Source organism: Fringilla coelebs (genome assembly GCF_963513975.1).
Source record: "Fringilla coelebs genome assembly, chromosome: 1".
NCBI lineage: Eukaryota > Metazoa > Chordata > Aves > Passeriformes > Fringillidae > Fringilla > Fringilla coelebs.
The window spans coordinates 21,367,039-21,393,205 of NC_140028.1; the positions used below are offsets into that span (position 1 = coordinate 21,367,039).

The 26,167-nt window shown below is 49.8% G+C and overlaps 1 protein-coding gene across 1 annotated transcript; it reads left to right on the plus strand.

Moving 5' to 3' along the window:
• The first annotated feature begins 9,485 nt into the window (after positions 1–9,485).
• On the plus strand, positions 9,486–14,753 carry KLF10 (KLF transcription factor 10). Its single transcript, XM_084221247.1, has 4 exons — positions 9,486–9,602; positions 11,153–11,392; positions 11,490–12,360; positions 13,267–14,753. Exons 2-4 carry the CDS (start codon positions 11,162–11,164, stop codon positions 13,524–13,526), a joined length of 1,362 nt encoding a protein of 453 aa, XP_084077373.1. The 5' UTR covers positions 9,486–9,602; positions 11,153–11,161; the 3' UTR covers positions 13,527–14,753.
• The last annotated feature ends 11,414 nt before the right edge of the window (positions 14,754–26,167 follow it).

Below are 26,167 nucleotides of genomic sequence, written 5' to 3' on the forward strand. Positions count from 1 at the left end.
AGATCCTATGACTTCTATCAAAATACGTGTCATGGCTAAAACTGAGCACTACACAGCCACTTGCTTATTCCCTGGCAGTAGGATGGGAAGAGAGTCAGAAAAATGAGAAAATTCAGGGACTGAGATAAAGACAGTCTAATAGGAAACACAAACAAAGCACACCAAGGAATTTGGAATTCATTCACCCCTCACCATGGACAGCCAGGTGTTCAGCCAGCCTCAGGAAAGCAGGGCTCCATCACAGTTATGGTGACTTGAGAAGACAAACATCATTGCTCCAAACATCCTCCCCCTCCTTCTTCTTCCCCCAGGTTTATATGCTGATCATGATGCCACGTGGTGTGGGATATCCCTCTGGGATATATAGCTGGGATCAGCTATCCCAGCTCCTTGTGCTCCTCCAGCCTCCTCACTGGGGGGATGAGGTGAGCAGCAGAAAAGGCTTTGGCAGCAGTATTAGTGCTGCTCAGTGATAATGAAAACATTTCTCTGTTATCAACTCTATTTTCAGGACAAACCCCAAACATAGGCCCAAACCTGCTACCACAAAAAAATTAACTCTACTGCAGCCAATGCCAGCACTTTCTCCACCCCTAATTCCACACCATTTATGTCATGCTCAGGTCCCACAGGGTGTGGGGACCTGAGCATGACATCCTGTGGTCTGGAATATCCCTTTGACCAGTTTGGTTCAGCTGTCCTGGCTGTGCTCCCTCCAGCTTCTGTGCAGCTCCTCACAGGCAAAGCATGGGAAACTGAAAAGTCCTTGACTTAAGGGAAGCACTGCTTTGCAACACCTAAAACATCAGCATGTTTTCAATGTTATTCTCATATTGACTCCATAACACAGCACTGTACCAGCTACTGGGAAGAAAATTAACTCTATACCAGCCAAACCACGACAATACCGATAGTGGGAGGTCTGGAAATGCTGTTACCTGTGTTAGGAAAAAAGGCAAAGCATCCCTGTTGACTTTAATATTATAGTGCTATGTCCCATATCACCACCACCTCATCTTCTTCATACCTTTACGAGTTAATTTAGGATTTAGCCCATCAGATCATTTTAAAATGCAGCACCTTTAGGTCACAATGTAATAAGCAAACTCTGTTTTGGCAGGAAAAGGACACAAATGTGTTTTTAACATTTCCATTAGGAAAAACATTTATTTGATCATAGCAGGAACAGGTGGCTTTGTTAGCTACACAAGCTTATTCTGCAATGTTTACAGGTTGTCTGCTTCTCATTTTATTGGCTGACAGTTTAGCTTCTAAGTATCTGATTTTGATAGAACAAATTCAAATTGATCAGTTAAGTTTTATACTGAATAGTTAAATCAATCATGACACTGAGAAAACTCAAAACATATTAAATATACCTTTCCAAGTGGTGGAATGCACAGACCTATATGTTATCCTCTCATGCAGAAAACATTTTCCATTGTGTTTTCTGATATTTTCCAAGCTCTGTCTGCAACAAAAGCAATGTCACTTTGCCACACTCTTCCACAGCTCTCCAAAGGTACCTATATTGTTGTGAAATGACAAACTCCATGTGACACAGCAGTGTTGCATTTCACTGGAGGTTATCAACAAACCCACCAGCATTGCACAAGTGAAGAAAGATCACACAAGATACTAAACAAAAATAAACACATGGTCACACCGCAGAAAGTGAAATAGGAAGCACTGGAGAAATCAACAAATCATTCCAATATTAATTCCTGATTGCCACTGGACTCCCAGGATTTCTTGGGTCGAGACACTCAGTGCGTATGTGACTTGGCTGGTTTGAGCTGACCAGACTCCTGTTTTGGTTCACCTTCCAAAAAGACAGATGGAAGCAGGGCTGTAGCTGTACAGGAGCAACCATCCTGCACAGTGTCCTCAGAGGAAACACAGCCACAGGACCCAAGGAAAGTTCTTGGTGGCATACAACCTAATCCTGCACTGAAACGGTTGAGTATAAAACCTCTCACAATTTTTAGTGTGTATTGAAGCAATCATTTACTTACCTGGGTTCTTTCTGAGCTACAGTCTTATGTGAAATATGTACTCATCAGAAGTAAAAAATACCCCTTGATGTCCTGACATGAGAAGTGGAAAATGTCTCTTGCTTATTTGTAGATAGAAGTCAAAGAGTTTAGGAAAAAGGAACAACTTAAAACACCTTCTAAATTTTGCATGCCAAAGCCAAGATAAGCCACAGATAACAAAGTGAGGGGTGAGATTCAGGAGACTGTAGTGAGGGGTTCTTAAGTGTTCTGGGTTCTTAAGACTGTAGTGAGGGGTTCAGGATTCTTAAGTGAGGGGTGAGATTCAGGAGACTGTAGTTTCACCTGACTTAGCCTCAGCCCCTAGACCAGTTAGAAAGCTGGCCAGTAAATTACTAGCTGTGTTCCCAATTCTCCTCTCTAATTTATTGTCCCAATCCCATGACAATTTAGCTTTTCAATCAGAAAAATAAGGTACTCTATCCCCGGAAGTGTTCACAGCCAGGCTGGATGGGGCTTTGAGTAACCTGGTCTAGTGGAAGGCATCGCTGCCTGTGGCAGGGAAGTTGGAACCAGATGATCTTTAGGGTCCTTTTCAACTCAAACTATTCTATGACCTGCAGGATGGACAAGTGGGTCTTTTTGAATTTTAAACTTAAGATATAGTGTAAGAGGCATACATAATAACCAACAAGTGCTTAATAGTCAAAATCCTAAACATCTTCCTAAAGAAACACACATTTCCTCCTGGGCGGCATAAAACCACATCCTCAGCTTCTCTGGGAAACTGAATGGAAAATACTTGTGAATTGACAGTGATCCTTTAGCTGCTTCCAGTGCTGCCAGAGAAGTTTCTCTCACCTGCCCTTTGGCTTCAGTAGGGATGTTTGAGGTTTCCCCTGACCCCACAAGGCTGTTTCCTATGGCAGCAGTGCAAACATCAACACTGCCGACAGCCTCTGAAGCCTTCCACTGAGCAGGCACAGCAGGACTGGAACTGCAGTGACTCAGGCACAGCCACAAATGCTCCAGAGACAAAGGGCCATGAGCAATAATCTGCAAAATGCACGTACACAGAAACCAGGGTGAGTATCACATAGAGCTGGGGAGGAACATGGCACTGCCAGGCAAACAGGATTTGTTCCATCTGGCAATCAGACTGGTAAAGCAAAGTAAAACCCATAACCTGAAATCTTAATGACTAGCAAGTTCTGGTTTTCACTCGGTATTCCAATAAGCAATTGAAGAACCAGGATGAAGCAGATTTTTCTTAAGGTGAGGATATGTGAGGAAAATGGGGCATGAAGAAGAAGGAAAAAGGAGACGAAAAAAGCACCAAGCTGTCTTATTGCTGACTGTATGCTCCCTCTCCCCAGTTATCTGATATATCAAGCTTGGCAATTGCTGTCAGTAGCAGCAGAGATACTTTTCTAATTCAATAACTGAACGGGAGCAGTAGAAGGACAGGGAAAAAAGAACAGCCCTACACTGTACAACCCTCTCATGCCCTGGACTTGCTGTCTGCTGCCTCCGGCCCTCCTTCCGCCCTCCCCGTTCTTCATTTGCTCCCTTCCTTCCGTCCTTCCTCTCATGTTCCCCAGCTGCCATTTCAGAGCTGCCTTTCCCTGGCCACCCCCTCAGCCTCAGCTGCTTTCAGACACCCACTGCATCGTTCTGCATATGAAAATGAGCTGTCACATTTTCCAGCCTCTGAAGCAAGAGATTATTTTTGGGAGAGGTGGTTTTGACAGTTCTGCTCTGTAATTCAAAGGCAGAGCACAGAGCAGGGGGAGAAGATACAGTGTACGAACACACACACAGGGCTCCCGACTGCGCATTTGGAAGGGACCAGAGGTCTCTGCAGGGACACAAAGCTCCTGTGGACTGTGGGAGTCAAGGAACTGATACGTCTCCTCACTTCTGAGGACTGCTCTTTCCTGAGCCAAGGCCAGCTGCTACCAACACAGCTACAGGACATGCCACTGCGATGACAGTCGAGCCTGCCTGTGGAGGACAGGCACAGCAAACCCCCTCTCCACCCTCCCACGAAGTCCTTCACCCCACCTGCATCCCGATCCCCCACATCACCAGGCAGTCACTTTTTCAGAGCCCATACTCCCTGCCAAACCCAGGACTCATCTGAAGATCTGGCCTAAAGGAGGGGAAGTAAAACAGGTTTTTGACCTACCAGTCCAACCCCAGCCTTTCTGTATATTTTGACTGCAGCTGGTCAGTGCACAACGCAAAACTTGCAGGGCTCTGCACCTGGATGGCAGCAGCAGCAGACAAGCATTGACATGGTGGGAACAAAGCCCAAGGGGAGAAGAATCTCTCACACAGGAGAATGAGCAAGAGGCTTCCTGAGTAACCAGACAAGCAGACTGAAGAGAGGCGTGGCTGCAGAGGGCTGCTCTGGAAATTAAAGTTGAAACAAGCTGGTTTAAAGAAGCAAAGAAGGCAGCTGGGGAGGCAGGGCTGGAAACATCAGTGGCTGGAGGTGTCAGTGGAGGAGGAATACATTAGGAAGGATCTAAAAATGGTGGAGGAGGCAGCAGGATCTGAATGGACATAAGCGATGCAGAGCAGGCTCTTGGAAGTGCAGCTTACTGGGAATGGCCACAGGGAGAGGCTTTCATGGAGCAAAAGCAGTACAGACATCATGGAAAGGAAGGTGCACCAAGGGGTATTAAGAAACACGGTGTGTGCCAGGGGCACATGAGATTGGCAGCTGGGACAGGCAAGCCGAGAGGACCTGTGGAGAATCACTGCTGAAAGGGGTGCCAAGGGCAGCAAGGGTGATCCTACAGCACCCACAGCAACAAAGAGCTGAAATGGCTTACTGGGAAGCCAAGAGGAGGATGGGCAAAGAGGTAAAGCAAGGACAGGGAAGAGAGAAGAGTGGGAAGGGAACAAAACAGAACAGGCCACCTGAAGCATGAGCTGCCGTTGCAGGTCAGCCCTTTATTTTCTCATAGTCACGCCACAGCAGAGTCAAGAAATACCTGTCAGTGTTGGATCCTAACTCACTTCACATCACATAGAGATATGGCCAAAACTCCAAAGTATTTAAAAAGTTTGGCCAAAGCTCCAAAGTATTCAAAGTATTTGAAAGTCACCCTTATGAAAAATCTGAAATACACACGATCAAGCTTAAACATCATTATGCTAATTTCACCTTTCCATTTTATTTGAAAATAATTGCATTCCCTCCAAAGAACACTTTGTTTATAGAAGATTATGGCGGAATCACTGTAACTTCTTCCAACAGTCCAGCACACACCTTCAACACGTTGCCATTACAAGCAAACTAAAAATGGTGACAGTAGTTCAAGTTACAGATCTTCTGTTCATGTTGGAAACTAGATTTTTAACACTAAAGTTCTTAGTGTATCAGTAAAATATTTGTATATATGCATTACATACAAGTAAGGGTGAAAAAGTGACAATTTTCTGCTGAATGTACAGAGAAACTATTAGTTTTGTGAGTAGATTTATCATGTTGGCTGATTTAGTTTACAGATTTTGTTTTAGTGGCAATAATTTGTTTCAAATGAGATTTCGGAATGTTTTAAATAAAACCACTTACAATCACAAAAACTATGACAGAACTTGCCATAAACAGCAAACAGAATTTCACCAAGAACTACTGAGTATTTGTCCTACAACCTTTATTTCAGCCAGGGCAGATGCATTGGTGAGGCAGCTCTCTCCCCAGCTGCATCCTGTGCGACACTAGCACCTTCTGGCAAAGGACAGCATGTTCTGGGAGCCAAGCAACCATTCTATCAACATTTTTTCACTGTAGATTTCACTGTGAAACACATCGTAAACACACTTTCTCATTTCTCTATCCAGAGAGGTGGGATCCAATGGAGTAATTTGTAAACAACTGTTTGCTACTAGTAGTGAAAGGAGTTTGGATCCTCCTGAAGTGAATTCTCTTTTGGGAATTCCCTCTAGATAAGGCAGTCAAGCCAATGTGTTTCCCTGCAGGCACTGCAGGGATTTTATAAAATCTGTCAGAAAGTCAGGCAGATACCCAGGCTGCACAGCAGAAACAGGAGATGGGAGATGCAGATTTCCCTCTGGCATGTTTTCCTACAGGTGCCAATTGTGGCAGCTGTAGGAGCAAGGAGAAAGGGATCCCACCACTGGCAGCCTGGTGCAAGGGGGCATAGTAGGAGAGCACATCCCATCAGATGTGTCTGGGGTACCACTGTGGAGCCAAATAACAGAGATTCCAACTGTACAATGTATCAGCTGAAATACTGGAATTAAAGCAATAAATAAATAAATAAATAAATAAATAAATAAATAAATAAATAAATAAATTTTAGAAGTGTCTTCCTGGGAATAAAATTACCACTCTTTTGTCAATACATGTCTGTGAAATGGTGCTATTACTTTAAATTATTTACATCAATGGTCATGTTTTGCAATACTTACATCCTTTTTCTGTCTTCAGGCTGGAGAAACTGCTCATTTCTTGCAAGTTAGTTTGGGTTTTTTGTGGGTTTTTTTTTTTTTTGTTTGTTTCTTTTATTTTTTGGGGGTTTTTTTTTGGTTTTTTTTTTTTTTTTTTTTTGGTTTTGGGGTGGGTTTTTTTTTTCTCTTTCAGGCATAACTAAACTCTCTGGGACATGTGTTTCTGTGTTCCTTGTGTTCCAGCAAGTTACAGGAACACATCACCTGCTGCCAGACCCCTTCTGCCAATTGGATTTGGCTGACGTGGAGAATTAGATATGAAGAATTAAGCAGAATTAAAGAATAGGACCTTGACACTACTGAAAAGGGGAAGGACAGGAAGAATGACAAAATCACAGAACAATTAGGTTTGAAAAGGCATCTGAGACCTTTGACTGAACACCACCCTGCCAGCACAGAGTGCCACCTCTCCTCCTTAAACACCCCCAGGGACAATGACTCCAGCACCTCCCTGGGCAGCCCATTTCAGTGCCTAATCACCCTTTATGTGAAGAAATTCCTCCTAATGTCCCTTTCCAAACTGCCCCTGAGGCAGCTTGAGGCTGTCTTCTCATCCTGTGGCTTGTTGCCTGGGAAAAGAGCTCAACCCCCACCCGGGTACAACCTCTAATCAGGGAGTTACGGAGCAATAGGAGCAATAAGATCACCCCCGAGCCTCCTTTTATCACCCGCAGCTCCCGAGCTTCCTTTTCTCCAGGCTAAATACCCCAAGTTCCCTCAGCTGCTCCTCAAGACTGGTGCTCCAGACTCTACATCAGCTCAGTTGTCCTTCTTTGGATTCTCTCCAGCACCTCCATGTCCTTCTTGAATTGAGGGGCCCAGAACTGGACACAGCACTCAAGGTGTGTCCAGTTCAAGGTGTGGCCTCACCAGTGCTGAGTACATAGGGAGGGTCACTGCCCTGGTCCTGCCCACACTATTGCTGATACAGGCCAGGATGCCACTGGCCTTCTTGGCCACCTGGGCACACACTGGATGATGTTCAGTAGCTGTTGAGCAGCACCCCCAGGTCCTTTTCTTCTGCACAGCGTTCCAGACACTGCCCACAGCAGGTAGTGCTGCATGGGGTTACATGGACAAGTGTAGGACCGAGCAATTCTCCTTATTTAACCTCCTACCACTGGCTTTGGGCCATTGATTCAGCTTGTCCAGATCCCTTTGCAGAGAATTCCTACTCCACAGCAGACTGATACTCACACCCAACTTGGTGCCATCCACAAATTTACTGGATCCCCTCATCGAGATCATCAATGAAGATATGAAACACGACTGGGCCCAACACTCATCCCTGGGGGACACCACTGGTGACTGGATGCCAAATGGATGTAGCACCATTCACCACCACTCTCTGAACCTGGCCATCCAGCCAGTTTTCAACCCATAGAAGAGTCTGCCTCTCCAAGCCATGGGCTGCCAGGTTTCTCAGAAGTATGCTATGGGACACAGAGTCAAAAGCTTTCTTGAAATCCAGGTAGATTACATCCACAACCTTCTCCTCATCTACAAGGCAGATTACCTGGTCATAAAATGGCAATCAGGTTGGTAAGGCAGGACCTGGCTTTCCTAAACTGTCCTGGCTGGGACTGATCCCGTGGCTGTCTTGTATGTGTCAAGTGGCTGCACTCAAGATGATCTGCTTCATAACCCTGCTGGGCACTGAGGTTAGGCTGACAGGCCTGCAGTTCTCTGGATCCATCTTCTGACCTTTCTTGTGGATGGGTGTCACGTTGGCCAGCTTCCAGTCATGTGGGACCTCCCTGGTTAGCCAGGACTGATGATAAATGATGAAGAGGGGCTTGGCAAACTCTTCCTTCAGCTCCTTCATCACCCTAGGATGAGTTCAATCCAGTCCCATGGACTTGTAAGCATCTAAGTGACACAGCAGGTCTCTGACTGCTTCCTCCTGGATTACAGGCAGTCCGTTCTGCTCCCTGTCCCTGTCTACCAGCTCAGGAGGGCCATTGTCCTGAGGATAACTGGTCTTACTGTGGAAGACTGAGGCAAAGAAGGTGTTAAGAAAAAGAAAAAAAAAGGAAAATGCTCTGACCCAACGATGCTAGACTGCCTAGGAGGAGGAGAAGGAGGGGAAATCTCTTAAATGAGACTACTTAAGCAGGAGGAAAGAAACTGAACCATAATGAAGCATCAATAGCATAGAGCCCAACACCAGCCACAGCTGCAGCCTGGCCTGGATCTGGCTTCTCAGGTCCTGAAATACGCAGTCGCTCTTTCAACTTTCATTACAACTTTCTGACGGGAAAAAGAGCCCGCCTTAAACCCTGCATGGAGCAGAGCGGATCACACGGCTCTCGCCCGGCTGGCGCGCCGCAGCCTGCGGGGTAACGCGATTAGCAGTGACCCGGCTAAGCCGCAGCTGTTCGAGCCGGCCGGGCGGCAGCAGCCGCGGAGCGGGCGAGGCAGCCGCGGCAGACAGGGCCGAGCTGCCCGGGGTCTCCTCAGACTGCGGTCTGACAGGGATCCCCCGCCAACAGCAGCGCCCTGGGCTGACACGGACGGTGCCGGGAGCCCCGGTGCAGACCGCGGTGGTCCCGACGCGTGGCAGCGACCTCCCCCACCCCTAGGGTGCTGCAGGACCCAGCAGCGGGTGCCCGGGGCGCACCCAGCCACGGGGACGGGACAGAAAGGCTCGAGGAGGTCGGAACGACCGCGCCGCTCTCTCCCTCTCCCCCCGCCCGCGGCCGCGCTTCACCTCAGCCCTGCGGGGAGCGGGGAGGCTGCTCCCTCCCCCGCCGCCGTGTGACCTCATGCAGGAGGAAGCGCCGGGCCGCCCCCGCCGCTCCCACACGGATGCCGGGGAGGGAAGGGAAGGGCACGGCAGGGGGGGCGGGGGCGGCCGCCCTGACTCAGCCGCCGGCGGGGACACGCCGCGCTGACACTCCGGCCACGCCGCCGCGCGGCCGCCGATCACGCGCGGCAGCCCGGCGCCCATTGGCCGTCGCCCCACACACCTTTGCCGGCGATTGGCCGGCGGGAGGCCGGGGGCCCCGCCCACCCCCCCGCGCGCGGGCCCGGGGGCGCTGCCGCCCGAGTGGGGAGCGGCGAACAAAAAGAGGAAAACCGGGAGAGCGGCGGCGGCACCTCGGGGCGGGCTCGGATCCTACGGTGAGCGAACCGGGCATCCCGGGGGTCCGGGCGGCTGGGACGGAGGGAGTCCCCGGGTGTGGTGCGGCATGGGCATCCCCGGGGCATGTGAGGGGGGGACTCACAACAGGAGGGACGCCGCGGGCGGGAGGTCGGGCTGGGGCAGCGGCTGGAGGGGCTGCATCGTGGTGGAGGACTGGAGGTGCTGGGGTGGGCTGTAGGAGCGCCGCCCGCGTGGAGAGACCTCCGCGGGGCAAGCCGGCGAGGGAAGCCGCGGGAGGGACAGAAGCCACCGAGAACCTGTTGGCAGCGCCGGTCCGGCGCCGTGCAGCCTCTTGTGCCTGCGTTCCCGACCGGGTGCGGACGCTGGCCTCGGCGGCTGCATATACCAGGTGGCAGCGGTGAGGGAGGAGAAGAAAGCCGGAGGGATCCCGGCGCCACGCGGGGTGGGCGGCGCGGCGGCAGGGAAGCGGAGCGGCTCTGCGGGAAGAGCCGGCCGTCGCCCCCGTAAGCCGCTTCCCGCAGGGTCGCCGCTTCGCTTCCCTTCCCCCGCGGCGGGAGGGTGTGGCGGCGCTGACCCCAGCCCGGCCCCCGCCCGCGGTGACGGCTCCTCCCGCCCGCGGTGACGGCTCCTCCCGCCCGGGCTCCTTCCCCCGCCCGCCCTCACAGCCGGCCGCCGCCGCGCGCCGGAGGCGGGGGCGCCGCGCGGGGGAACTGGGGGAAAGGTCGGCGCGCGGCGGCGCCCGATCACGCTTTGTTCAGGTGCCCCGCCCCGGGCCGCGCCCTGCTCGGTGCGGACCAATGGGCGCCCGGCGCGGCTCCGGGGGAACCAATAGGGGAGGGCGGGGGCGGCGCGCGCGGGGGCGGCCGGCGGGGTGCGCTGAGGTGAGGGTGGCGCGCGCCCAACAGCCGGGGGCGGGGCCCCTGCCTGAGCCCCGCCCACAGCCCTGCGTGAGGGCCGGGCAGGGAATCCGGGGAGTGTGGGGGTGCGGACGGGTGTGTGTGTACGTACGTATGTCTCGGTTCTCCAAGCAGGTGATTTTCCTTGCACGTACGTGTGTGTGAGAGATCCTCTGAGTATTTTCTAGAACATTTTTTGTTGTTAATACCTTTCGAAGAAAATGTGAATCAGCCCCAATGCGGTCCTTTCTCGTGTGCCAAAATAAGCACAATCCTGAGGGCTGTGTGTTTCCAAAGCAAAAATAGAAGGAGGGTGGGATGGTGGGGGAAGCTCTGATGTACTTTTTGGGGGGGGTGTGAAGATTTTTCTTAGGTTCTCAGACACAGCTCTTGCAGCGTGGAATAACTTTAACATACTTAAGACCCAGAGTAGTTCTTTTGTCTCAAGTAATTATATAATTTTCATCTGATGGTCAGATTTCCCCGCTAATAACTTCAGAAAAATATTACATAAATAAGGAAGAAGGCAGGAAAATACAGATACATGAAATGTGTTTACCTTGTACATGTTGCCCTGTTTGTTTTTAGCAATGCCTTCTTACAGGCAGCTGGAGAACACTCAAACTTAGCATCAGGTTTAAAGTTTCTTTTTTTTTCTCTAACCAAAACAGGAGTAAGAAATGGAGATGATGACTGAAAAACAGAGAGATGTGAAGTATTTCTGGAACAATACACCTGAAAAAAGCGATTATGAGGCTGTAGAAGCCCTTATTTCTATGAGTTGCAACTGGAAATCAGATTTTAAGAAACATGCAGAAATGAGACCTATAACTCCTGCATCTGACATGTCAGAAGAAAGTGATGAGGCTTTGCTTCCTGGAGCAGCGGACTTCAATGCCATACCAGCATTTGTAAGTTTCCGATTTGCGTGTGTGTGCTTGTTTTTAACAATTAATGGTGATGTCCTGTTAGCGTCCCCCCCTTACTGTGTCTCTCTCTCCCTCACAGTGCCTGACTCCTCCCTACAGCCCTTCCGATTTGGAGATGTCGCAGGTGATCCATCCGCTCGGCAAGGCGCTGCCCGAGGCTGCCAAGCCTCCTCTGGCCACACCTCGGAGAGAAGCAGAGAGGTCTCCTCCAGCAGCCAGGCCTCTGAAGGCTCGAGTGACAAGTGTCATCCGCCACACGGCTGATGCCCAGCTCTGTGATCACAAAACCTGCCCTGTGAGAGCGGCCAGTGTGCTCAAATACCAGGACAGTGCTTGGAGGGAAGCAAACAGGAAGCAGAACGGCAGAGAAGAGCACTCCGTGTGCTCTGCCGTGGCAGCCAGTGCTGAGACCAGCGAACTGTCAGAGGCAGAAGGAAGAACTGCAGAGCCAGCTGCTGGTCCCGTGCCCTTGACAAAGCCCTCAGTGAGCAAGGAGGAGTCTGTCCCTGAGCCAGCAGAGCAGCCAGCGGTGGCAGCACCGCTGTCCCCCGCCCAAGGCAGCGGAGCCCCCCCTGTGCCAGTGATTTGCCAGATGGTCCCGCTGCCCACAAACAACAATGTTGTGGCGGCCGTGGTGCCCAGCGCCGTGCCGAGCCAGCAGCCGGCTCTCTGTCAGCCCATGGTCTTCATGGGCACCCAGGTTCCTAAAGGTGCTGTCATGTTTGTTGTGCCCCAGCCAGTTGTGCAGGGCACAAAGGCTCCCATTGTTAGTCCAAATGGCACGAGACTCTCTCCCATTGCCCCTGCTCCTGGCTTTGTACCTTCTACAGCAAAAACCACTCCTCAGGCTGATTCTTCAAGAATAAGAAGTCATATTTGCGGCTACCCAGGATGTGGGAAAACGTACTTCAAGAGCTCCCATTTGAAGGCTCATGTCAGAACACACACAGGTTGGTTACTGCTGCTGCATGTTGAAATCTAATGTAGAAAACTGTGTTTGTATATACAGCTTGTTATAGTTGTAGCAATTTCTGGATCTGTTTATTGAACAAATTGTGGGCCATCAATTAAATGCTCTTTTTGCCAGCCTGCATTATAATGCTGCCTAATCTCTGACAGGAAGTCTCCCCGAGGGGAAGTTGACTCAGCACTTTGTTTTTGCTGGACTCGCTTTGGGTCAGAAGGTGTTCAGTAATGCATCTCTGGAAGCAAGGCGTTGCCCAACATGGAGCATGCTTTCCAGAGTTAAAGATACCTTAGTAGGCTTTTCCTCAGGAATGCCTTTGCCAGAAATTTGGAGATTGTTTTATGAGAGGATGTGAGAATCCACTTCAAACTATTCCTGCCTTGGTTATTCTAGAGTACCTTCTCCAGGTTCAGCCCTTAACTGCAGTAGCAGAAAGAGTTCCATGTATTTTCACAGGCTCAGAGTGCACTTCTAGAGCTCAGTTACATAAAGCACCGTTGCAGGCTGCGCTTCAGAGGGGAGTTTTGGGCATGCTGAGTCATCATTATCCGCAGTTTACACGGAGCTGAGTGTTAAAATCAGCTGTCTTGAGATGTGGAAGAGCATTTCAAACAATTTGGTTCCAGAGAATTTTTAACCTTTAACCCTTTTTAATCCTTTAACCCTTACCCATACTACTTAGCCTTGGAGATAGTGAGTTTGCATGCTTATATATTAGTATATAAACAATTTTCCACATTTTGTGTGTATAATTCTTACGTAGATTTTTGGCTCACCTGCCTTAATAGAAACTTTCCTGCCAATTAAGTGAAATCCTGCTAGTTAAGGCAGCGGTGTTTATTGCTCAGTACTCACTGGGTTTTTCCCTTTGTACTTTCTTCCCTTCTAGGAGAAAAGCCGTTCAGTTGCAGTTGGAAAGGCTGTGAGAGGAGGTTTGCTCGCTCTGATGAACTCTCTCGGCACCGCAGGACGCACACCGGGGAGAAGAAGTTTGCCTGCCCCATGTGCGAGCGGCGGTTCATGCGGAGCGACCACCTCACAAAGCACGCGCGTCGTCACTTGTCGGCGAAGAAATTACCGAACTGGCAGATGGAGGTGAGCAAGCTCAGTGACGTAGCTGTGCCGCCAGCGTCTGCCACTGCCCAGTGAAAGGACTTGATCTGAAGACGGTGGAATTAACTGTTGTTGCTGGGATAGGCTGGCTGAAAAAAGGCTCTTTCTCCCAGTCTGTGGTTCTCCCGCACTGGCTGCTGACAGCAGTACAGAGAGGCAAAGGCAGCCTGCTCTCAGTCACATAAAATGTTGCTGGGAGAACCAGTGGCTGACTGGAATAGCAGGTGTCTTTTGCACTGGTGAGGAGAGGAAGAAAAGAAAGGCTCTAGAGCAGAGCAGCCACATTGTGCCAGTTTTGAATTTTGCAAATCACTTGTGTATGCTCTAGATCCAGTCCCATGCAAGTGTTTCTGAGGGTTTGCTGCTCATGCCTGAGACCAACTCCAGTTTTAGCTGTCAGTTGTCCATCTTCAGTAGGCGCAGACAAGACAGCGGCGATGTACAGGCACAGGCTTGAAAGCCCAGAACCCACCTGCGTAAGATAATCTAAATCTGCTTTGCTACTTCTGCCACCTTTGCTTGGTAGGAGTCTTTTTCTCCTAACTGTTCTCCAGCCCTATCATAATTGATGATTTGGTGCCAGACTCCTGGAGATTTTGGACATCTCCTTCTGCATGGGGTGGTAAAGCTTTACACTGCTATGTCCAGGGGGGCTTGGGATGGGCATGCAGGGGCAATGCATGGGCAGCCAAAGGGCAGGAACATTTCTGAATTGTTATTAGCTTTGTAATGTTTTCCCAGCTGCTTTGGCAAGCTTTGTGGTTGTTACAGCTGGTTATACCTGGGCATCGCATGATGCTTCCGCTTTTGTGTTGCTTATGGTTTCCTTTCCACCTTCTCGCTGCGCTTGTCATGAGCAGATAATGGGGCACCTTGAAGACAAACTTGGTAGCTGTAAACTACTCTGGTTGATTAAAGAAGAAAACCAAGAATCTTAGGCTTCTTGATTGTGTTATTCTTTGAAAGGCAGTTTATGCTAAAATTGAAAGGGATATATTATATATTGTATTAAATTAGAAAGCTGTGATTCAAAGAGGAAAACAAGGCAGCAAGGACACCAGCCTAGAATTTAAACCAGCTTTTGTGACAATGCATCAATTTTCACTATTTGTATTTTATCATATTATGTTGAGGACACATATCAGAAGGTGAATGGTTTGAAAATAGTGTATTAGATCTGCTTTTTGTGACTACTTTAAAGATTTGCACATTTCTTACATTATACTTTATACTTTGTTTACAATAAACCAATTTTCTGTAATATCGACCTCTTTTTTATTTTTTAATTCACAGTGGAACTTATCCCTTTGCAAGGAAAATAACCTCAAAATAAAATTGTCCTGACCAATGGAACACTATCTCTTAATTTTTTAATATTTTTAAACCTCTATAAAGCTCACAGGAATGTAATTTCAAGTCTCTGCTGACTACTCTGCATATCTTTTGGTTTGATTTTGGGTTTTTTGTCCTCTGCTTTTCTTCAGCACCCAAAGCTCATCATGCCTATGTGGGCCATTATGACTCTGTTTTGCTACTATTTCCTTCATGTTGCTGATTGCACTGCCTTCCCCAGGAAGGAACCTGCTCGTGTTCTTGATGGCCTGGCTGTCGGGCAGGGGTGGTGGCTGCTACCCACAGTGTGGGATCTGGGTCCCTTGTGGCCCTCCCCAGGGCCAGTGGGCATGAGGTGCTGGCACCGAGATGGGCGCCAGGCTGGGGCTTTGCCTGCCCTATTAAAGGTGTCGCTGCAGGAGTCCCCTGCCACGAGGAGAACAGGGAATTGGGGTTCTCAGGGCGGAGGCTGGGCAGTCTGGCATCTCTGTCTGCTGCCCCTGCGTGCCAGCGGTGGCCATTGGCACTGCTCCTTGGGCTCTTCCGCCTCCCGCTCAGACCCCTGCGTGCAGGGATCCCCACATTTCACAATCGCACGGATGCTGACTCAATGCCCTTCCCTGCTGTGGGTTTGGGGCACTCCTTACCTTATCCTGTGTGGCACAGGGCCCTGCGTAGGGAGCCTCTGAGTCATTGCCCTTCTTGTTCCAGGTGGGATATGCCATCATAGCCCAATGCAAAAGAGAGGCTCCTTCCCCAGAAATGGGAGATGTGAGTCCCATTCCACCATCTTGCCACATGGTATTTCTCTTTTCATGGCCACGAGATAAAATATTTTAACAGCTCTGGCTCTGAGACCTTTCCACATTTGCAAGCAGCCACTGGAGTAGAAATGAGGTCCCCTCACCAGCTCTGCCTGGCAGGCTGATCCTCGAGTGCCATTTTCTGCTCCAGCCCTGCAGAAGAAGAGCATACAGAATGTGCCACCTCCCCCTGGTATTCTGCCCGTGCAATGGCGCTGTCCCTCAGCAGTGCATGTGGTACGCTTTGAAGCCCCTCTCTCTAAGCATGGAGCTGAACTTAAATCTGACTTTCCAGGCAAGCACCCTCATGCTCCCATGCAATAACTGTGGAAGAAAGTGGCTTTCCATGCTGTGATCTTCACTGCCTGTGTTTTCTGAAGTAAAAGCAGCTGCTGGTGCTTTTTGAGTAGCAACACACTCTGGAGGTATGCAGGGCTGTGCCCTGGGACCACCCGCTGGCTGCACTGCTGGGAGGCTGCTGAGGGAAGCTTGTTTCTGGCATGCTGTGAGCTAAATGAAATACAGCTTCTCCCTCTAAATACAGAACTTAACAGCAAGAAGTGCACTTCTGGCTGGTTCCAGCTGAAGACAGAGTCATAGTTATGGATTTACCTCATGCTATTTTTAAAGCTTAACCGTGAAAGCCAGCTGGAAATTACATCAGCTATTTTGGAGTTTAATCCAAGGCTAACCTGAAAAATGTAGTTGAAAGGGCATTATTAGACACCTTTTCAATGCTAACTTTATTGTGCAATCAAATTTGGCTGCATAGTAGGAAGATTGATTTTTATGAATTTTCTACAGATTGCTGTAAATAATTAGAACCTCCTTATTCCTGTATGTAAAACAAAGGCACACCTTGTATTTTTTCCTCCTGTTTGGGTTCAATGATGAAGCCAAACAGAAATGCAAACCAAGACACTCCCAGCAACGCCCACAATTAGTACTTGGATGCCAACACTGGCTGGGAGCTGGCTGTGGCAGAGGTGGCCATGGCTGTCATTTGCTATGCAGATACCTGGCTCTGGGGAGTTAATCCAAAGGGATCCAAGAGATAGCATACATTCTTGGTAGAAGATTTTGGAAGTATCGATGAACCCTCCAAGCTTGCAGCTTAGCACTGCACCCTGAAGTGATGCACACACATAAAAGTTGATGCTGCAGCACTGACATGGATTACAGGAGCTGGAGTGAGACACATTCCGTGTCTCAGCTTGCAGTAGGGAAGAGCAGCGGGGGTGTCACAACAAATTGTCTTGGGAAGGAGGGAGCAAGCCCCTGTGTCCAAAGCAAAGCAATACCACCCCATGTTCAGTGTCCCTCCCTTGGCCCCGGGGGCGAGCAGGAGAGAGAGGCTGAGGCTGCCTGCCTGCCCTGGGTGTAGCACTGGCAGCTCATTCCGGCCACAGGACTGGCATCAGCAGGATAGGTTAGGGGGCTTGAGGTCTGCTTATTCCAAACGGATCAGCAGTAGGGAACTGCAGTGCCACAGCACCCTGCATATGTCCTGAGCACTCTGTGGGGACTTTGATCTCCAGAGAGCATGGAGAGAAGGCTGGAAAAAGCAAGCATTTTTCCTTGTGGTTTGGAAAAGAATGATTTCCATTACAGCACGAGTATTTGTGGGAGACTTAGATGCTCTATGAGTGAACTAATATGTATTTTAAAAGAAGAAGGGTCCTGAGCTGGGTCAGCTTGTCTGGACCCCCAGACGCAGCAGAGACAGGAACCAGGGCAGCCTGTCTACCCCTCCTTCCTGGTGAGTGCGGCTCTCTGAGGCTTTTCCTCCTGAGCTTTACCATTCAGCAGCGCTATTTCGAGACGCCCTTAACCAGCCAGTCCTGTCATCCTGGCAAAGGGTGTCTTCAGCCTCTGTGCCAGGGGGGTGCCACAGTGCAGATGTGGCTTGTGCCCAAAGAGCTGAGAGGAAGGACTTTATCATCAGCTGGCCTGAGACTTGCATGCCACATGCAGCGACATCAGGTATTCCCTTGGCAGTTCCCCACTTTTACTGTAAATGGATGATTCATTTGTCTGCTTTGGCAACAAACTTGGATAACCAAGGAAACAATCTGTTAGAAAAGCTGGAGCACAAAATCAGGTCAAGAGAAATGATGAATGAATATGTGCATGATGGGCTCAAGCTTTTAGTTCTGTATCATATTTTCTGCAGGAAATTTTGCTTCTCCTGGAACATGTGGTCAGGGAGAGTAATATTCAGCTAGAACAATTGGGTTTGGGTCTTACAATGTAATTTAACATGTCACACAGAGCTTCCATGTGTAGGAATATGGGGATCTGGAATGCTTTCTGTTGTGCCCAAAAGAAAATATGATACTTTGGCAGCAAGAGAACAAGAGCAAAACACATCTTTAGCTATCTCATTATATTAATGAGAGGACAGGAGATAAACTTGCTAACTCACTTCCTATACTGTGATATAAATCAGGTAATCATCCTATAAAATGCATTAAATAATTCAGAAGCTTTTTTAGGATAACACAGTTTTGATAAAACTTCATGCTTGATGGTGCAGTCGACTCTGAAAGTCATAGTTGTCTGAGGAAAAATAAATTTCTGCTGTTACCATGACATAATTTCAACTACTCAGAAGGTTTTGGTAGATGTCAAGGTACTTGCATGGCAAGAACTTCCTAAAACAATGTACACAGCTGTGGTGGGGACTGCCCGTGCACTAACAGCTGTGCAGAGGCACAAGCACACCCTGCCTCGGCTAATATTCCCCAGAGCCTCAGCAAAACTTAAATGGCTTTGAATAGCTAGGACATACAGAGTCTCCTCTCTGCCCACCTCATCTCCTGACTGCTTCCAACACATGCAAGAGGATTTGACATTTGTCAAGTCTACCTTTAAAGAAAACAAACAAACAAACCAACAAAACCCTTTGCAAACTTCTCTTTATTGCCATCTGGGCTGAATTCCATACGATTGTCTTTGTTTAATGGTGAAGGCTGGGATCTTCTCAGGGATAGCCAGGAAACTGGCAAGGGGTACTTATTGTGAGCAACAACCTCAGGCAGTTAAAACCCTTCTGCTTGGGAAACAGAGCCTTTAATGTTTAATTGCCTGGCAGTCACTTGGAAAGAGCAACCCTCACCTCCCCTAAATCAAAAGAGAGTATTGCATGCAACCTCCCTGGAATGAAAGAAAAACAGGATACAGAGAGTACCTTAATGGCCTAAAATGCAGGGTTATCAAAAGGTGAATGAGACTCCCATCCAGCAAACAGTAAAGCAAGTCCCCTGACCACCCATCAGCAGTGATTTAACACTGCCAGTCGCTGCACAGCAGAGGAGCAGCTGCTAAATAAAAAGGCATTCAGGAGGCACAGCATAACAAGAGGACAGAGCAGCCATCTTCAAATAAGCTGTGCAATCAGCTCAATGAAGACAGAACTCTTGATCAGCTGTAATCAGTATTCCTCAGGTAACCCCGACTGAGGCAGTAGGGGCTGCAAATGCAGAAGTGAGGGCTAGGAGAACTAAAGGGATTCCCCTGTTTGCAGCGGAGTGTGCTGTGCTGCTGCTGGCATCTGGTTGCTATGCAGGTTTAGGGAGTAGTTGCCTCTAATGCTCTTGGTTGAGCATAAGTGGTTTTACTTCCTTTTCTTATCCCCACCATGACCTGCCCTCACAGTGCCCCACAGGTGCTCTGAGATGTCAGGATTCCTGCCTTCCTGGAGATGAGAGCACCTGGTCCTACCTGCATGCAGTCCTAGGAAGAGGGGCTCCCCCCACCCTTGGGCCTTGGGGCACCTTACCAGCAACTCCCACCACAGGGAATTGGGTTTCCCACTGGTACCACATTCCTTCCACCTGCAGGTGACAGTCACTCTGTCACCCCACCTTGTGGCACCACTCTGATCCTGGCTCTTCACCAGCTTCTGCAGCCCAGAGCACGGCTTGGGGAATGGGAAACCAGAAGCAGCCCTGTGGCATGGCAGCCTTGCTGGGGGCACTGGAGCAGCCTGAACCTCTCATTGATGCTGCTGGCTGCATCCCTCACTGGCCCTGACTCATGGGCTCACCTTCCCTTCCAGCACCGGCACCCACCAAACCCCCAGCCCGGCTTGGCAGCCATCCAAAACTGGGGGCTCTTCTTCTCGTGAAGCCTGGGAGATGTTAGTTAGTGTCTTTGGGTCCTCACCTCCTCACCTGGCTGCAGATGAGGCTTCTCAGGAGCTTCCCAGGCTGCCAGCAAAGCTGACGGCTGCTCGGGAGGGTGGTGTGAAACCTCCACGTTCTTTTGCTATGAAACCATGCTGGTAAGAGAGTCATGCAATTTTTTGAAATAAAGGGAAAACTGTGGCATCCCTGTGAAATACTCAATGCAGTACATGAGTCAAAAATGCCAGTCATTGAGCTAAGGAAAAGAAATAAATTGTTACCGTCTGGAAGTGCCCAGAGGGAAGCAGGGCGGGCAGAAAGGAGGAGCACTTACAGACTGGCTGGCCTAGATAGCATTGCTCTGCCTCGCACTGATTCATCTCAGCATGAACCTCCCAGCCATGGGACAGCAGGAATTACTTCAGGTCTTTCAGTATGAAGTGGTCAGTTGTTAATCTGCAGCTGGGGGATTTTTTTTTCCCCCCGATTTAAGCAAGGGACTTTTCAATGCCCTATTTAAGTGAAGCAACAAGTATGATGAGTCGATGATGAGTCACCAGGCCAGGAAAAAAGCTGTAGGAAGGCTGGACTATTTATAAAATGTAAAAGAAAGAAAGGAAATATATTCTAGATGCAGTTAGATCTGGACGGTGACTCCACCTTCTTTTGCGGGATAGGATATTCCCAGGCGCCAGACGGCAAACCTCCCGGGAGGGAGGGCAAGCGCTGGCAGGGCGTACACGGATTTTCGGAGAGGGTTCATGGCGCCCCGCAGAGCTGACGTCTGCCGCGGGAGAGCTCCGCAGTCCCCCCCGAGGGGCACGGCCGGGCCGCCCGCATCCATCGGAGGGGAGGGAGACCGGGCAGCCGGCTCCCAGCGCCGCGGCACAAGCGTGGGCTGCGTGTGCCGAGGCGGCTCCCGACGAGCGCAGCCCGGCACCCCCGCGTGTCACCGCCCGGGACCCCCGCGTGTGTCACTGCCCGGTACCCCCGTGTATGTCCCCACCCCGTACCCCCGTGTGTGTCACCGCCCGGCACCCCCGTGTGTCACCGCCCGGCACCCCCGTGTGTGTCTCCTCTCGGTACCCCCCCGTGTGTCACTGCCCGGTACCCCCGTGTATGTCCCCACCCCGTACCCCCGCATGTACGCTGGAGTCGCGCTCCGCTGGAGTGGCGGCGGAGGAGGCTGGAGGGGATTCCTCCTCCTCCTCCTCCTCCTCCTCCTCCTCCTCCTCCGCCGGGAGGCACCGGGCCCCGAGCCGGAAAGCTCTCTGTAGCTCAGCCCCTGCAGCTCGGCTCCTCAGCTCACACCGCCGTCCCACAGGGAGGGATGCGGAGGTACCGCGGGAAGAAAAACCGAACAAAAGAGCTCTTTGGCAGTAATTGTGCAGTGCTGGCATGGCTGGCAAGGGCAGCGTGCGTGTGCAAGCCGGCCCAGGGGATCCCACAGGCGGGAGATAGCGCTGCCTGACAGGAGGCTGGGCAGCGGAAAGCAACGAGAGCTTCACCTCCGGCAAGCACCGCCCGAGCTGACGCCAAAGGCACAACGTGGCATGGCCTCCTGATACAGCAGATATTTGTGTATAATATACACATTCCTCGGCGTTTTGACAAATTCTGGATAGATGTAGGTGCTCTGGAATATAGTTGGGCAGGGTCGGAGGGAAGGATCCATTGCCGGGAGGCAAAGAGCATCTGAGAGCTTGAAAGTCCCACTTGCAGAACAAGATCAGTACCTGTGGGAAGGGGTTGGACTGCATGGAAACCTCATGCTTTGGGTGCAGAGGGGCCCTCAGCTCAGTCCAGGGGCTGACACAGCTTTGTCCTCACATCCCTGCCCACGCTCACATCATCCCTACTTCTGGCACTGTGTCAAATCCAAAAGCCTGTCACAAAACCCTGTCACGGCACGGTCAAAGAGGTGCTTAAACAGGACAGGGGGCTAGAAGGTGATGAGCTCTCTTTATTGCTTTAGACATGGATTATGTGCTGCTGGCTTGATCCAGTGTTCACAGTTCTGATTCAAGACATGGCTTGGTGCTGAGGACACCTGCACACCTAATGAGATTAATACCTTTAGGAGTTTGTTTAGGCTCTAGTTCCATAAAGCACAGGATCCAGGGAAGAAGGAGGACAGATCTTGAGTGTTTAGGTGTCAGTGTCTCTTGACTGAGTGTACTCAAGGTGAAAATATGGTCAGTGCTGTTTGCACCCACTTCAGGCTTTGAGTGGGCAGCAGCAGTCTGGTGAGTGAGCAGTGTGAGCTGCGTGGCAGCTCCTCACCTGCTGTATCTTTAAAGAAACCACCCAGATCAGCATGTTTCTAAAGGGAAATCAAAGTGATGCCTTACTGGGGAAGGTTAGTTTTGTTTGCCATCGTTAGGAAAGTTGGCTGCCTTTGTCAGCCACAGCCTTTAAGGAACAAAAAGAGGAACCCAAGTTGATGTGCTTAGAGTATTTTTGGTGTTAGTAGGTAGCAAGAAAAAACAAAGAAATGTGTTCCTGTGATGCTATTTCAGTGGCTTTTACCACCACCACCATCAATAGAAGCTTTGCAACTAAGGATTAACAGATTTAATTTTTCAGTGCTGCTGCTGGGGAGGAGAAGAATTCCTCAGCAGTATGACAGTGCTGTCTTGGGTTCATCACTTTATGTCCAAAAAATACAGACCCTGCCTCCTGAAAGAACTTCAGCCTATGCTGAAGACCATTTCAACACTAAAGCAAATTTTTAATTGACCCGAAAGATGTTGTTTTCTTAAATCACTTCAGTAAAAATTATTTTTTATTACTTATTCCCACAGTAAGGAACTGATCTGCTTTATTTCTGCATGTTGCTGTGGGAACTCAGCACATCGCTCCTGATGTCCAAAGCTACCGAGAGAACCCTTGGGGGGCTCAGGAGTCTTGGAATGTTGCCAAAAGTGCCTGATGGCTTGACTTTGATCCTTCTAGAGATGTGCCACCTGTATATGAGGGTATGAGAATCACTGGGGTTTAAAGGGTACAGAAATAGTGTAATTACAGGGCAAAACACAGGTTTTAAGATTTTGGTACAGGGGGGTTATGGAGACAAGATGGAGGAATTTGGGCCTGCCTCGTGGTTCTTCTTCCTTCTTCATGTCTTCCATTTTCTGTGTGACGCAGATATTTTTGATAGGTTCTTGGTGAAGGTACACTTGGTAATAAAAATGATAAGTATTGGGGACAAACGGTAAATAAGATTTATGTCGTTTTTGTTATAAAAAGACACAACTGCCCCGTGGGCGGTCAGAGTGCCTTTGGCTGCCTTGCTGGACAGACCCCGGCTGGGCAGAGAGAAAACTTTGTAGATAAGAAATAATAAACAACCTTGAAGACCAAAAACCTGAGAGTCCAGCCTCGTCCTTTGAAGCCCGATCGGAGCAAACCCATCTCACCCTTGTCTGGGCAGAGACAGACAACAGCCCACCCAGACATGTTGCTTATGTTGGTTGGCTCAAATGGGCTGTAAATAAATCACTGCTTTTGCTTGCATTGTTGCAGCATGCAGCCTGTGTCGGCTTGGAGCTCTTGGGAAGGCACTGCCTTACTCCACAGAGGCTCAGCAGGGTTTGCAGGGTCTGGCAGCTTCAAAGCAGATTTTAGATGTTACAATCTCTGCTGCTTCAGTTTAGTGCCAGGTGGGACAGCCTGAGGTGTCTGCAGCCTCTCGGTGTCAGTATTTGGATGGCTGTGTCTGGTCCTGGGTGTCTTTCTCCGGGATTCACCTTCCTGTCTGGAGCTCTGAGCCTTTGGTGGTTACTGTGAAAACTTTGGTTCTTGTCTCACTGGCAGCTGCACTGGCTATGCTTGGCAGAGGTATTGCCTGTGCTGTGCTGGAGGGGTCAGGAGGGCCAAGCACTGCTTGGGCTCAAGGGCAAAGGGTGGTTTTCATTTCCCTTCCTTTTTCCTCTGCTGGGTGCTGATTGACTGGGGAAAGGGGAGTGCTTCCCATTGTGAGCCTCTGCATTGGTACAGATGGTATTGGTGCCTCAGATGTGGGGCTGGGGGACAGAAAAGCAGGCAGGAAGAGCAGAGGTTTGGGGCCACCCCCGCACCCACCTGCACCAGAACCACAGCCGAGGCCTTGCCACTGAGTGTAATTAATGCCCGAGTTACAGGAGCAATCTGCAACCCTGAGTACTGATTGCAGTGTCATTTCAGGGCTGGGCTTGACATCACAAGACTCTAAGTGTCACCAAAGTAAAATAAATTGTTGCTGTTAATTAACCCTTTTGCCTTTTGGCCTGTTTTTTCCCTGGTACTTTTTGTTTACACACTGATGTTCTCCTTTCTGTTTTCTTTGCTGCTACCTACTTTCTTCTTTCTTTAACGTGTATTGAGCATATTTAATTTCCTATCCTCTCCACAGCTGATTTGCCACCATTGTAATTTGTCCCCAGCTTTGTGGGTGCACAAGTGGAAGTGGGATGCTTTGATACGCTGGGTTAGATTTTAAAGTTTTGACAAACACTGATATTTCCCATGGCAACAAGCCCCATACGATACTCAGCACAAACATTGCTCTTGCAGAAACAAATGCAGCTCTGCAGTGTCAACTGCTTTCTGTCGAATTGCAGATGAGACATGAAATGGGGTTCTGTGGCTCGGGTAGGATGGGGGAAGCCCCAGGGCTATGCTGGATACAACAAAATTAACCACACCAATTTGCTGGATGTGACCTGAAACTCTGCAAGATGAAGAGTCTTTGGCTTTTGCTAGGACAGTAGTTGGTGCAAAAACCTCTTCCTGAAAGTCCCCCTTGCTTTGGCACCCTTCTGGATGCCCCAGAGAGCAGGCACCACTGCCAGAGTGTTCCAGATCTGGGCACTTGCTGCCCAACCTGTTGATAAATTAAACTGAGCCCCTGTCTGACCAAGGCAGCCCAGGATGTGCCACCATGGAGCACTGCCAGCTGCTGCCTTGGTTTGCCTCCTGGCTGGCCAGGCTTGGAAATGCCACTGTGCCATGCTATTTCCTTTGCATCCAATTTCTAAGGACATCTGGGAAAACCCCCCTGATCCTGAGGCCACAAGAAGAAAATTAAATCCCTGGTGGAGTTCCTTTAAGCTCTCCCTTTTTGTATTCCCAGCATACCAGAGCCAGGACTGAACTACCTTGTGTTTCAGAGAGAAACATACAGAAGTGTGTGTACCCACTTTTTTTTTTTCCTAAGAACGTCCAAAATTGTTTATTCCTGACATTTGATTCTGAACCAGCACTTGCACAGCCATTTGCTGAGAGGTTACTGAGAGGTACAGCTTTCCTACGTGACAGTGTAGGACACACCATGTCTCTTCTAAGGCCTCATAAACCTGCCTGAGCAGGGGGAGCATGTCACAGGCACTGCCAAGGCTTGAGAAACAGGAGGGGCCTCCTGGGAGGAGGCAGCAGTCAGGGGAAGGCTGTTGCAGAAGGACCACTTGGACAATGTGTTCCACTGGGCAGCAGCTCTGCCGTGGGCAGTGGATGCTGGAGGTGGTGGCTGACACAGCAGCCCCAGCTCCACAGCTGTTCTGGCCACTGTGGTGTAGCTACAGGAGGAGGAGGTTGTCAGTGTAATGGGCCAGGACCACGTAACAAGTTACATAGACTCCAAGCTTTTATAGAAGGCTGAATATTTTTATTAAGAAACCCAGGCTTTTACACCTTAGTTTGTTACAGGTTGACTTAATTGGTCCTCTAATCAAAACACCATCACCATTGGTTAATTAAGAAACCACCCTTTGGTAAACAAATCTCCATAACACATTCCACATGTTCACAATGCCAGGTGTAGCAAGTTAAGAATTGTTTCTCATTCTTTTCTCTGATCTTCTCACAGCCCTTCCCAGGAGGATGCTTGGAAAGCTGTCTGTTTCTCTCTGTGGCCAGAGAGCTGCTGCCACAGGGAGCTGCTGGGGGTGCCAGGGCTCTGCTTGTGGGAGGGACTGAGGAAGACTGAAGAGTGGGAGGCTGGGGTGGGAATTGCAGTGGGTCCCTGAGGGAGCCCAGGGTATGGGTAGAGCAGGGTGTCTTGTGGCTCATGGGGTTCAAAAATATGTTACCCTAGCACTGTGTGAAGCATAAAAACTGTAAAAATGACAAATTTAGTTGTAGCTTGGCTTCCCTCTCTAATTAGGGCTTTTTTTTTTTCTTTTTGAGCTTCCCAGAAAAAAATAAGCCCAAGTAATGTTTTCCTTTTGCTGTTTTCTTCCCATTCTTAAGAGCAGCGCGCTGGCATTCCTCACGCATTCCTGTCGTTGAGTCAGACCCCAGGGGGAGAGAGCAGCCAGGGCCAGGGCCAGGCCAGGGCAGGGCTGCAGCATCCCAGCTGGGCAGGTCCAGCTGCCCTGCCCGTGTCCAGCAGAGCCAAGGCCAGCGCTGTGCTGCAAGGGGGCAGCTCAGTGCCATC